The 12,865-nt window shown below is 36.3% G+C and overlaps 1 protein-coding gene across 1 annotated transcript; it reads left to right on the top strand.

Annotated features, from left to right (window-relative positions):
* LOC109851524 (formin-like protein 3) lies at positions 1,419-12,564 on the top strand. The gene is made up of 7 exons (XM_020421706.1): positions 1,419-1,901; positions 4,822-5,524; positions 5,791-6,364; positions 6,433-6,632; positions 8,348-8,583; positions 10,081-10,901; positions 12,418-12,564. The coding sequence occupies exons 1-6, from the start codon at positions 1,767-1,769 to the stop codon at positions 10,882-10,884; spliced, it is 2,652 nt and encodes an 883-aa protein (XP_020277295.1). The 5' UTR covers positions 1,419-1,766; the 3' UTR covers positions 10,885-10,901; positions 12,418-12,564.

The raw sequence follows: 12,865 nt of genomic DNA, 5'->3' as shown, positions 1-12,865 counted from the left end.
AGAGGGGTCGATGTTTTGGGGGGAAATGAAAACAACCAACCTCAAACACCTTTTTCTTGTTTTGAGAAACCCGTTGAAAGTTTGGGATGGTTGGGGTTTTGGACATAAAAACAGAATGGTTCTCAAACACGTTTTGTTTTTTTTATAAAACAAAACGGAAACGTCACAAACGCAGTGGTTACCAAACATAGCATAATTAGCTTCCATTTTCTCCGCTAGACCAAAAAAAATCTCCCATTGAATTCAATAACATCGACTTGAGCTCAAATTGACTCCACAGCAATTTCCCAAGGTGTTATTTATCGATCGGGACCCAAAAACAATGACCCAAAATTGAACCTTTCATCATGCCATCCTTTTGGGGGGGAATAAGAATATTCCTAGACCCTCAACAGAAGATCATACACGGAGTATTTAACTGCTTGTTATATTTTTTAGTCATTTATGATAATTATGTAAGTGTATAGTTTTTGCACTAATTTTGAAATTGACAGTAAATATTCTTTTCTTTTTTTCACATGTGATTTCTATAAAGAGGCCGCTAGGATATTTTTTCCTCTATTCAAAGCCATTAGGAAAATAAATTTCTATATAGGCTCCCTGTAGAGAGTAACATAGGAAAATAAAATTCACATTTATTCCTCTTTTCATTTTAAAATTGGTTATTGTAGCGATATAATATCCTGATTCCACATACATTTAAGCCGTACACACCAATATCTACTATTATACTAATATTTTATATTAATTATATTGACTTAAACTTTATAGTGAAAAATAATTATATTCTTATGTCTTTCTATATGATTTTCTAGAGAAATTGTATACTTTAGGGTTTTCTAACTAAATATCTCTGGAACCAATCATATTTTCTATTTTGTATTACTAATGTAGATATTTGCTAATATACCCTCAATTCTAACTAATTGAGTCCCAAGATACCTCTCAAAATAACACGAAAGTGGTAGAATTGATGATATTTTAAATTAGTGTAGTAGAAATGGAGCAAATTAGCAAATATATAGATGATAAATTTGCAAATACGGTTAATTTGGTGTATACACGCAAAAGGCGTCGAGGTCCTAATCTTGGTTACATCGCTGGGTCCAAAAAAATGCATACCTTTTCCAAAAACGCGGTGTCGGAGTGGACTCTTTATCCGAGTCAGCCGTCTCGGCTGCATCCTGGGAGCATGCAAACGCACATATTCAAACATGTACAAAACTTCCATGTGTCTTACACAGTAAATTATGTACACGCGTCGAATAGGTAAGCTCTTCGTATCATGTTGTGTGTCAGGTGGTTCACATGTGATCTGATCCCCAACGAGTCACCGTCAATCGCCCGCTCACGTTTTTCTTTTCGTTTGAATACAAAATTAAGTAAAATATAAAAAAAATCAAAATAACAGAAAAAAAAATTCAAGTTGCCGTCAAGCTTTTTTTTTTTTGCCGCAAAACCCTGAAAAATCTCTGAAAATCGTGATCCTTCAGTTGAGTCAGTGTTTATTTGATCTTCAACTTCGTTGCCAGAGATCCATCGGAGGAGCTTGAGCTAGTGATTTTTGGCGAATTTTTTTGGGTTTTTTTGGTTGGATTTTTGGCGATTCAAGTGAAATATTGAAGGAAAGGAGATTTTATTGGTATCTACATCGAACTGTGGAGGGAAGTGGAGAATTTCCCCCAATTTCTCCATTGGCGATTCCAAGTGAATATAATGGATTTTTGGCGGTATTTAGGGTTTGTTCTTTTGTGAATCATAACAAAATGGCTGGGGAACTGATCAAAGGGGCGATGAATATGAGAAAGATTGTTCTTTGGTTTATTTTGATGATTTCAGCTTCAGCATCGCTGCTGAGGGCCAGTGGGAGGCAGTTGACTGATGATTCTCACGAGATGACGGTAAGATAAAATCTAAAACATGTTCCTTTCGTGATTATATAGCTTGTATTATTGTTTAAAATGAATGATTTTTTAACTGATTTGGTGAGTTACAGTTATTGTGAATGATAAAGTTTGCTGAATAATGCGTCAATAATATCTCAAATAGATCTGCTACTGCAAGAAATTACTGTAGTCAGATTTAAGTTTTGGATGTTTGGTTAGGGACTTTGTTGTCAGAAAAGGTAAGGGAAGTGACAGTTTGTAGAAGAAGGGGAAAAATGCAAATGCTGCAACCAATTTGGCTGCGACAAACATTGCGGATTCTCAAAAAGTAAATAAAGACATAAAAAACAATGCCTTCTCATTAGAAACCTTTCCAATTCCAAAGCCTGTAGCTTTTGCATTACTTATTTTTAAACCAAAGTAACAAACACCGAATTTGCAGTTGAGTAACATTTTCCGCAACTAAATTATAGATACCCAAAAAATGTATTTGAAGTAGATTTCCTAGAGTAGATGCTACCTGTAATGCTGCGACATTTACTGCACTTTCTTTTTGAAGCATTTACTATGCATTTTCTGTGTTCTAAAAGGTCAAGAATTTAGTTCATTTGGACAAACTAAGTGTTCTCTTTGTATATTTGGATCTTCGGCTGAAAAGTGATGAATCACTAGCCATAAGCAAGTCCAAATGCATGTTAACTTCCAAGTGATATCGATTACAAGCTAAAAGTTCTGAGCCAATTGGTGATATAAAAAGGCCAACTCACTATCTATTAGACCATAAACACATTTTAACTCCTTTTCACTAGGCTCATGGTATTGAACTAATCCCACAACTGGATCGTTGTTGAGACAATCGTCATTGCTGAGAAGAGACTCTTGAAGATGAAAGAGTTGCAACATGGCAAAGATAGGTTACGATATGACTGCATGAGAAGTTAAAGGAATCTATAATGGATAAAGAAGTTAGTGGCAACTTAAATGTTCATAACATGAAGGCTGATTGATTAAGGTTTGGATGTGCAGTGGAAATTAAAAGTCAATCACGAGGAGTGATAGCATCATAGCTGAAAAAGTAACGAGGGCTATGGCTTCTAAAAGTCTGAGAATGAAGGGGTAAACTCCATAAGGTACTTGGTAGATAAATAGATGATGAGATGACATGGATGGTGAAAGATGGCTCATGTAGCCGGCTTCAAATGTTTGAAAAAAATGTTGTTGTTACTGTTAACTATACTAGATTTCTTAAGTCAAGCATCAAATATAACACTTACTCAACTGAAGTTTAGTGACGTATATAGCCGCTGAAATTAAGATTTGAGTAGTTATCTCACAAATTGATTTTTACTATGTTCCTCATATGATCAGTATGATAACCCTACATCACCATGTCACTATCCCATGGTTGCGACAACATCAGGTTGCTTCGGTTTCCCTTTATCTGATGGGTTGTCCTTCAATTTCAGCTCTTGCTTGCATCTGGTTTATTTGTCAGAATACTGAGAGCCCCAAATTTTATCTTCGCATTCTGAAATACGGTGGTAGAAATTCAGTAGTTAGTGGTCTGAAGCTATTCATAATTTCATGGTTTTTTCCAATGTATGTTGCCCTATGTGTCAATAACTTCTCAACTGCTAAATGAATGTTAGTTTCTAGGTTTGTTTATGATCATGAATGTTGTGCTATAAAGCTAAATAGCTCGTTAGGGTACTCTCCAGAGATCAGCATATGGTCATATCTGTGATGGTACAGCTGGCCTTGTGGCAAAGATCCACAATTTGTTCCTTGTATGCAATGGCTAGTTTTTTCTGTTCAGTATGTAGCTTTGCTTTTCACCACATTATCAGAAGTTTTTCCATACTATTCTATGAGAGGTTAGTCTTGACATAATTTGACAGCCAGGTCTTAAAATTTGGTCAATTAATTTTCAAAACTTCAGAGATGCTCCATTAAAGAAAAAAACCATTTTCATGGGGATACCCATATATGATGGTCCCACAGATGATGATGATGATAGTTGTTATATTAACTTTGTTCCATAGCTTTTGCTGCTTGTCATCAAGATTTGGTACTGGGTTCTCTCTTATATTGTATCAGTTAAGAATAACATCTGATGTGTTAAGGTTCTTCCTTGGTTTTCGAGCTAATGTGCTGGAGGATGTGATTAATCTTTATACTATTTGTGGTCATAAGAGCGCCATTTGTAATGTGAGAGTTTTATGCAAAGGTATGTCCATATAGTTGATTATATTTGTCAATTCCTCCATCTCATTCTTAGCAGATAGCATCATGCTACTGTGATCTTCCAGCATTTGTGTCAAGTTAAGACATGAACTTATTTTTTATTCAAAGAATGGCAACTCTGTGGTAGCGTCTTTATGCTATATTTGTTTCTTCAGCATTAGTTATTTCTTCTATAAGAACACTTTGATGAGTGATGACTCATGACATAAATTTAGGGATGATCATGTTGCCAACTGATCGTAGTTTTGCATGTCCTGATGTATAATACTGCTCCCGACAACTTATGATTTTCTATCCATTTGCAATGTAATTAATTCTGCGACTCTTTTGAGTTATAAAATTATGTTAGAAGTTTGTAATGCCTGATCTAATGCTCTTTTGGAATTCATATTTATTTGTCTGATCTCCGATGCCATGTTTTTGCCTTAAATATGGCTTGGGAGCAAGTTATTACTCTTGTTGGTCCATTGTATGAGCCTGCACTCATTTTCTGGGGGGTAAAAACCTTTCGAAGGTTGTTAATGCCATGTTAGTTCATCATTGCACGTCAGATTTGATTCATGTGTATCGTAGCATCTTACACAATTGGTGAAATAACTTTGAATATGCAGATATTTGATCTTATTTCTCATACTGTAAGTTATATCTCATACTTGTGTTTTGATTTGACACTGAGATTTTATGCCAACAGGTGGAAAAAATATTGTTAAACTGTGGCCTGAATCCTACAAACACAAAACCAATTATGGAAGATTTGAAGATTTCTGTTGTAAAGGGCATTGTCATTGATTCTGTGAAGGAGGGCAGATGGGTGAGGTTCAGTCCCCCCTCCCCTGAATTAATGGACACACTCCTTGATTGCCTGAGCAATCATGACTTCCTTCTTCATGTTTCTGGAGACGATAATTTATGGAACAAGTTTTATGAGTACGCTACATTCACTGCTTCAAGAAGACAACTGGAAGATCAAACTGATACAATAATGTCCCCTAACTTGGCCCCTGCCCCAGCACCAGATCTAGCATCAGCTCCTGCACCTGCTCCTGTTCCAGGATTAGCCCCATCGCCAGGCTTTGGTGTTGAAATACCCAGGTTTTTTCCGTCTCCATCTCATAGTCAAGCTCTTGGCCTTTCTCCTGCACCGATTCCCATGAGTGGGTTGGTAATTTCTAATGGTCCAAGTCCTGATAAAGATGCAGTTATGCCACCAAAAAGTCACCATGGAAGCAAGAAAACAGTTGTTATTGTAGCTGTCCTAGTTTCAGCAGGGATAGCTGTTCTTGCTTCATTTCTCATTTTCTGCTGCTGTAGATGCTTCAGGAAGTCTTACAACTCAGAAAATGGTCCTAAGGATGACAGGCCTCTTTTGACTCTGAGCATGAGTGACTTTTCTGGTAAGATGTGCATGTCTCTTTCTATGCATTTTCCTTCTCTTTTTTCTTCCTTTTCTGTGGGGTAAGAGCTGGTTTTAAAGAGAAGTATTAAAAATGGATTGTTTTTTAATTTGAACTCTTTCATATCAAATGAAGTACCAGAAACATGTCTGCTTTCTGCAGAAAGTTTGTTTCTTGGTTCTTCTGATACAAACTCAATGGACCATTATTTGATTTTGCATATAAAGTTCAATAAGTAACTTTTGTGTTAAATTACAAAATTTCAGGTGCATACAGATTTGGGCTTAGTACTCCAACTCAAAAGTATAATGGTGGATCTTCATTTGTCAAAACAAACTCAAGCTTAAATGGACATATTTTAAGTTCAAACGGTTCGGGGGAGTCTCTTGCTTCTGAAAATTTTTCTGGAAATTCTATTTCAACCGAGTCATCCAATGCATCTAGCAATGCTGTTGGACTTATCCCACCTTCTGTGCCACATTTAAAGCCGCCTCCTGGAAGGAACATGGCTTCTCTTGCAGTGCCTCTTCCTCCTGCTCCCCCTTCGCCTCTTCCCAAATCTAACCCTGGTCCTCCACCTCCTGCTCCTCCACCTCCCATTCCTAAACAAAAGCCTGGACCTCCACCTCCACCACCATCAAAAGCTTCTGTACCTCCTCGTCCTCCTCCTCATGGAGGCTCCAGTTCTTCGAAGGTTCCTTGGTCGTCGCCTCTCGGGCCGAATGCTGATGCAGATGCTGATACTCCCAAAACTAAACTGAAGCCATTGTTTTGGGATAAAGTTTCAACAAATCCTGACAAATCTATGGTTTGGAATGAGATTAAATCGGGTTCTTTCCAGTAAGCTTATTTCTGTACTTATTTTCTTTAATTATTTGTAGTTTTTATTTTTGGTTTATAATTTGCAGGTTTAATGAAGAGATGATAGAGACCTTGTTTGGCTATCGTTCTGAGGAAAAAAGGAAAGCTGAGGGCAGAAAGGGCTCAGTTTTGAATGATCCTTCTCAATATATTCAGCTTCTTGAACCCAGGAAATCTCAGAATTTGGCTATTTCGTTGAAGGCAATGAGCGTAAAAGTTGATGAAGTCTCTGATGCGCTAATGGAAGGTAATTATTCATCTTCTTTTATAATTACAGAAAACGAGAGCAAAACTGTCAAATTGGGATACATGTTACGCATCACAAGATAAATTAGCTCATGTATGGTTGAGTAAATAAGTTTGCGACTATGTATAAAAATCCAAAAAAAAAAAGAACATGGAGAATGGATAACCAAAGATAAATGTTTAAAGCTGTAAAGGAAAACTGCTAACACAAATTCAATTCCAGTGACCATAAGACCACTGATCAAAATGACACCAAAATAATTCAACCATACCAGACATACACATATGTCTGCACATTATAGCTTTGTGACTGACTACCAAATACAAACCTTTGAAAGAACAACAAACCAAGTCAATTAATATCTAGTGATCATCACAAATGGATTGATCACCATTACGATCTTCAAGAATGATATCTTCATAGTTTTCTTCTTCACTTCCCACAAACTTCTTTATACTGTCATCTTTCTTTTTCATTTTAGCAATGCTGTTCAAGTTGCGGGGTGTTGCTCTTAAGTAGTAGAAAAAAGATTTAGTAGATACCTGAAATTTGGGACCTAACAATTAAATAATAAATATGTAGCACAAACTAATAGGTATACCTCTTCTTGCATTTTATTGGTGGCACTAATTAGTCATCATGTCAGTTCAAAGCATTTAGATATGCATCCGAGAGTTTTCTTCAATTAGCAAGGGTCTTTCTCCATAGTTCACCTGTTATTTGTTCCATTTACGATAGAAATGGATCACATGCCTCTTCGTTTATTTGCATCATTCCAATTGTTTTTTTATGATTGATCAAGATCATGGTAGGCCTGTCCATTGTTGGAGAGGAGGTCTAGGTTCTGAATTTTTTTCCTTTATGTCTGCGGCATTAGGATGCTCTCCATCTGTGCAACTTTTTATTGCTTCCTGCCCAAAGAAAATTAAAATGAAGCATGATCATAGGTTTGTATACCTCTAGTTACAAAAGGAATCGTGCACATTTATCTTCTCTTTTATTAGAATAGTAAATTCATTCTAAAAGTTGCAATTTGTATCTAAGATAGAAGGTATCTTAAATATGGTTAAAAATCCATTAAGATTGAGTCAACTTGTTGTATTCTATCACGTTTTGGGAGATCCATATTACATAAGATACGATAACATGTTGTAGGCAGTGATGGATCTGGAAAAAGTTTCATTAAGTATCTATTTACCTCAATGAAAATGGGCTACTAATCTCAAATGACATGAATGAAAATGGGCTACTAATTTGTAAATGCTAAATGCAAATTGTTTAAATATTCAAGGTGGAGACCGAAACTTTTAAAACTATGGGGTGCACATTGTAATTGTACAGGGATTTAAATTGTAATTTCTAGATTGTTAGGGGTGCAACTGCACCCCTAGCCAACCATATGCGTCCACCCCTGGTGGTAGGATACTGGACACATTGATCCAATAGCTACATAGACAAGAATTTTCCAATGTAAGAAATGTATCATATATGTTACATATTCACAACACAAGGAGGTAAGATGCACTGTTATGCATCTCAACAGAAAGCTACTTTTCAAGAGATCCAAGCTAGCAAAAGAAAAAAAACCAATGCTTGCTGATACATCAACCTCCATGCCCTCCATATACCATATGCTTTTGTTTTTTCTTATACAAGTGTCTTGTTTGTACATTTAAATCAGTAGCGTCATGTTTTACTCATCTTTCTTTAAACAGGAAATGAGCTTCCGGCAGAGCTACTCCAAACATTATTGAGAATGGCACCGACCACCGATGAAGAGCTGAAGCTTAGATCATATTCCGGTGACCCATCCCTACTGGGCCCTGGTGAACAATTTATAAAAGCAATGATGGATATTCCTTTTGCTTTTAAACGGATGGATGCATTACTATTCATAACTTCACTACCAGACGAGGTCACAAGTATCAAGGAATCATTTGCGTCTTTAGAGGCAAGTCTTCGGATTTCAGTTTTCCCATTTGCTTTGTTGTATTTCATCTTTATATAGTAGGCAACTAAGAATAACAAGAAATTTTGAAGAGGATTTTTATATAATGGTAACAAGTGGAATTCACAATTAAACTGGACAAGCCAGATCATTTGATATAGAAAGTTGCTTGAGTTGCCAGCTGATTGTTCCAAGCTTTTTATCACCTTCACTTATTTGTTTGACACTTTGACCTATGTTGGGAAACTTTCTGCCTCTTTATGACTCTGTTTCATGCTACAAGAGGCCAAACCATCTTACCTGTATCCATACACCTTGTTTTAAAGGTTCTGAGGCATGACTCATCCAAAGCCATTTTCTCATTTTCATCTACAATCTAACTGCTTGGATATATGTAGTTTAGGGCTTTTTAATCCCATCATCCTATATTTTTATTTTAATCAGGTTTGAGGATTGCTTAGATTTATGAAAAATGCGCATTTAAAGGTGCCAACTGTTTATTGCCAGTAGTATTCTTCATCTCATTTGTTCAACTTAATTTGATACTTTATGGCTGAAACTAGTTTCTACTGACAACATGAAAGCTTTCCATATTTATATGGAAGATGGAGCAAAAGAATGTTTACCTCTTGACTTATGGTTCATGTGTTAAGTTTTATGACCATTGTTTTGAAACTTCAAACACTCATGAGTTTGCAAAACTTGTTCATCTGGAATTGTTCTCAATCATGCTGGCCCACCAAACATTGGCTTAAAAGCCTTTGCAATTTTGAAAACTTTTGTTTATGCTGAAATTATTTGTCTGAATCGAGTCAAGCTTCATGCATGGATCCTAAAACTGACCTTGAAGCAGGTGAGCTGGGTAAGAGCTCTTGGATGCTGCTAACTGCTGAAGCTTACATGTGTATCGTTGTTCCTGCTAACATTTCAATGATAATCTTCCAACTTTTCTGATAGTGATATTGATAACAGGATATTAAATTCTAAGCATTATCATTTACTTAGTACTATTTAATTTTCATTGTAAACTTGCCAGAACTTGGAGGGCAAAGAGGTTCATATTTAGCACACTAATATACAATTATTTTGGAAAGAAAAAGTCACAGTTAATAGGTGTGAAGTTATGAAAAGAAGGGAACACATGCAGAAGTTAAGAGATGGGTAAAAAACAAAGCAAACTGAGAAAATGTAGGGCGAAGGCATATAATTTCATGTATTAAATTAATTTCTTCAAGATTTCTGAAAGAAAAATCCATGAAATAAGGTGAAATTTTAATTTTGTCAGTTTCAGTCAAGTATCCGCAAGAGCTGGAAAGCAGCCAGTTCTAGATAGAAAACTTATAATTTTTTTATCTATTTAATATTACAACTAATTAACAAAAGGAAAACACAAGATACTAAACTTGCAAAAAATGGATACTCTAACCCATAATTAGAGTTTATTTTTCCCTACTATTGGGCAGAAACAAAAGCATAAAAATGTCCACTATATTCATTCAGGTAGCATGCAAGGAGCTTAGAAGCAGCCGGCTATTCCTGAAACTACTAGAAGCTGTTCTCAAACTTGGTAATCGAATGAATGATGGCACTTTCCGTGGTGGTGCTCAGGCATTTAAGCTCGATACTCTCTTGAAGCTGTCCGATGTCAAGGGTATTGATGGGAAGACTACACTCTTACACTTTGTTGTTCAAGAGATGATTCGATCTGAAGGTGCAAGAGCTGTTCGACTGGCCAAAGAGACCCAAAGCAACTTAGATGTAAACTCTAATGACCAAAGCCTTGGATTAAAGATAGTTTCTCACCTGAGTACCGAGCTGGAGAATGTCAAGAAGGCGGCTGGACTAGATGCTGATGCCTTGACCAACACAGTGGCCAGTCTAGGTCATCAATTGGTAAAGGCAAAGAAGTTTCTTGATACTGATATGAAAAGCACAGAGGAGAACAGTGGGTTCCTCCGGCTGCTGAAATCTTTCGTTGAACATGCTGAGGTTGATGTTACCATCTTATTGGAAGAAGAAAAGAGAATCAGGTCGTTGGTGAAGAGCACAACGGACTATTTTCATGGGAATTCAGGGAGGGATGAGGGCTTAAGGTTGTTCATGATTGTGAGGGATTTTCTTGGTATGATTGATAAAGCATGCAAAGAAGTGAGAGAGTCTCAGAAGAAAATGGCAATGACACCGAGGACTAGGGATACTCTGACACCGGCAGCGGTTGCTGACCCCAGACACCATCTTTTCCCAGCAATTAGAGATCGAAGGGTGGACAGCTCGAGCACAAGTTCTGATGATGATGAATCTTAAGGGTTCCATTAGAATAGGTAAGTATATATTTTTCTTGTTCAAACAATAAAAGGACAGAACTTTTTTAACTGTTTCTCGTTTCTCGTGTTGAAAACTACAACAAACTGGTTGAACTTGTGTTAGTATATCATGATATTTTGTTGCAATTTCACGTATATCATGTTAATTTCCACGTCCCCTTTACGATAGGGTGTCTATGAGGATTAGCTGTAGTCTAATTTATTCAGTATTCATCAAACTTCATGGTCAACAGCATCAAACGAGTTGTTTATTTGAACATCAAATCCCTATTTCTGTAGAAACTAGATAGTAGATTATGTCCATTCGACAACTGGTCATCAAGGGATGCCTAGCCATATTGTCATATGAGTATCATTGGAGCTCTAGTTGCTTGTGTAGAGGACTGCTAGATAGTTTTCCCTACTTCAGATGAGTTGCCTTTCAATGTAGAAAGTTGGACATTTGATGGCTCTTCGCTATCGCATCACAAATGATGGTATCACTCAACTTGCTTGGTGCCTTGTATATGAAACGGCTAAAAACTTTGCACGAAGAGGAAACTTTCCCAAAATTTGGAAGGCATAGCGAGATTCTTAGAAGTGACCTCTTTTGACTGCATAGACTTGTTATCGTTTATACAGAACATTATTACATGTTGCACTTTATGTTTAGAGAGAGAGTATGACTGCTTATCTTGAAATTTTATACTCTGGTGAAATACTTAACGGCTTCTATCGTGCACTGATACACTATATCTACTCTTTAACTTTTTTTACTCTTTAAATGAACTCCTGTTATGCATCTTTTCTTTATTAGGAAATAATGAAGTATGAGATGGCAACTCATTTTGATATAATAAATGAACTACGAAAAGACGGACATGTGATAAAGCCTATTTCCGGTGGTCACATCAGACTACCATAGTATATGGATCCCACCACTTCTACCTCGTGGTAGCTCATTTAAGCTAAATGAGGTGCACAGAGGCACAACTACGTTGATGGTAAAAGACAAATAAGAAAAAAAAAAAAAAAAGAAAGAAAGAAAGATGTTATTCTTACTTGTGGAATTTGCCCATATTAGTCCCTTAAATCTTTATTGTATTGAAATTACTCGCCCAATCATTGAAATTACTACCATGTCCCAAAATTTTGTAAGTTATTTTAAAATTTGTCCCTCATATCGTTGAAATTGCTATTAGGTATCCTTATTCTCATGGGTTGTTTCAAATTAATCATGATAATTCAGGGATCTACTTGCAAATTGCAATTTCAGTGATTTGAGGGACTAATTCTGGAATAACTTAAAGATTGAGGACTTAACAGAGATTTTGAGGATTTGAGGGGCCAATTACAAATTTAAAGATTTAAAGCTAAAATTTCTGGCTCTGCCACTGACGGGGCATATCCATCGTAACCTTTTCATTATTATAGAGTATCTTTATTTCAGACTAGTAATAACAGGTATACTTCTCCCTGTGATCAATTTTTCTTACAATAGCTTACTTAATTTCATGTTACTATTTCTGTATAGGCTTCTGCCCCTGGGAGAACGATGTTCTGTTGAACCGTATCATTGATGGTTGTTGATGCCATTTTCGATGATTGCTTCCCTCGCAAAGCTAACAGCTCAGAAAGAACTCACAACTTGTACTCAAATGACTTGCTACTGAGCAGAGAGAGGGAAAACAATTTCTTTTAGGAACAAAGAAAGATATCTGTAATCACTACTTACTGGTCATTTTTTGTAGGCTGGTAATAGATTAACATCAATTCATAGAAATGTCTATAAGATACTGATATTTGTTCTTGATGGAATAATTTCCTCTATTTTTAGATGTGGAATTTTGAAGGGTTCATCTATTTAGTCTGCATCTATGCTATCTACTTGCTGATAAAGGGGATTCAAATTATTTTTACCTAACGAACAGATATAGAACTAACTGTTCATATAAAAAACCAAAGGCATATGTGGTTATATA

The sequence above is a fragment of the Asparagus officinalis genome, chromosome 8 (assembly GCF_001876935.1).
Source record: "Asparagus officinalis chromosome 8, Aspof.V1, whole genome shotgun sequence".
In the NCBI taxonomy this organism is placed as follows: domain Eukaryota; kingdom Viridiplantae; phylum Streptophyta; class Magnoliopsida; order Asparagales; family Asparagaceae; genus Asparagus; species Asparagus officinalis.
This window is presented reverse-complemented; position numbering and strand designations above follow the sequence as displayed.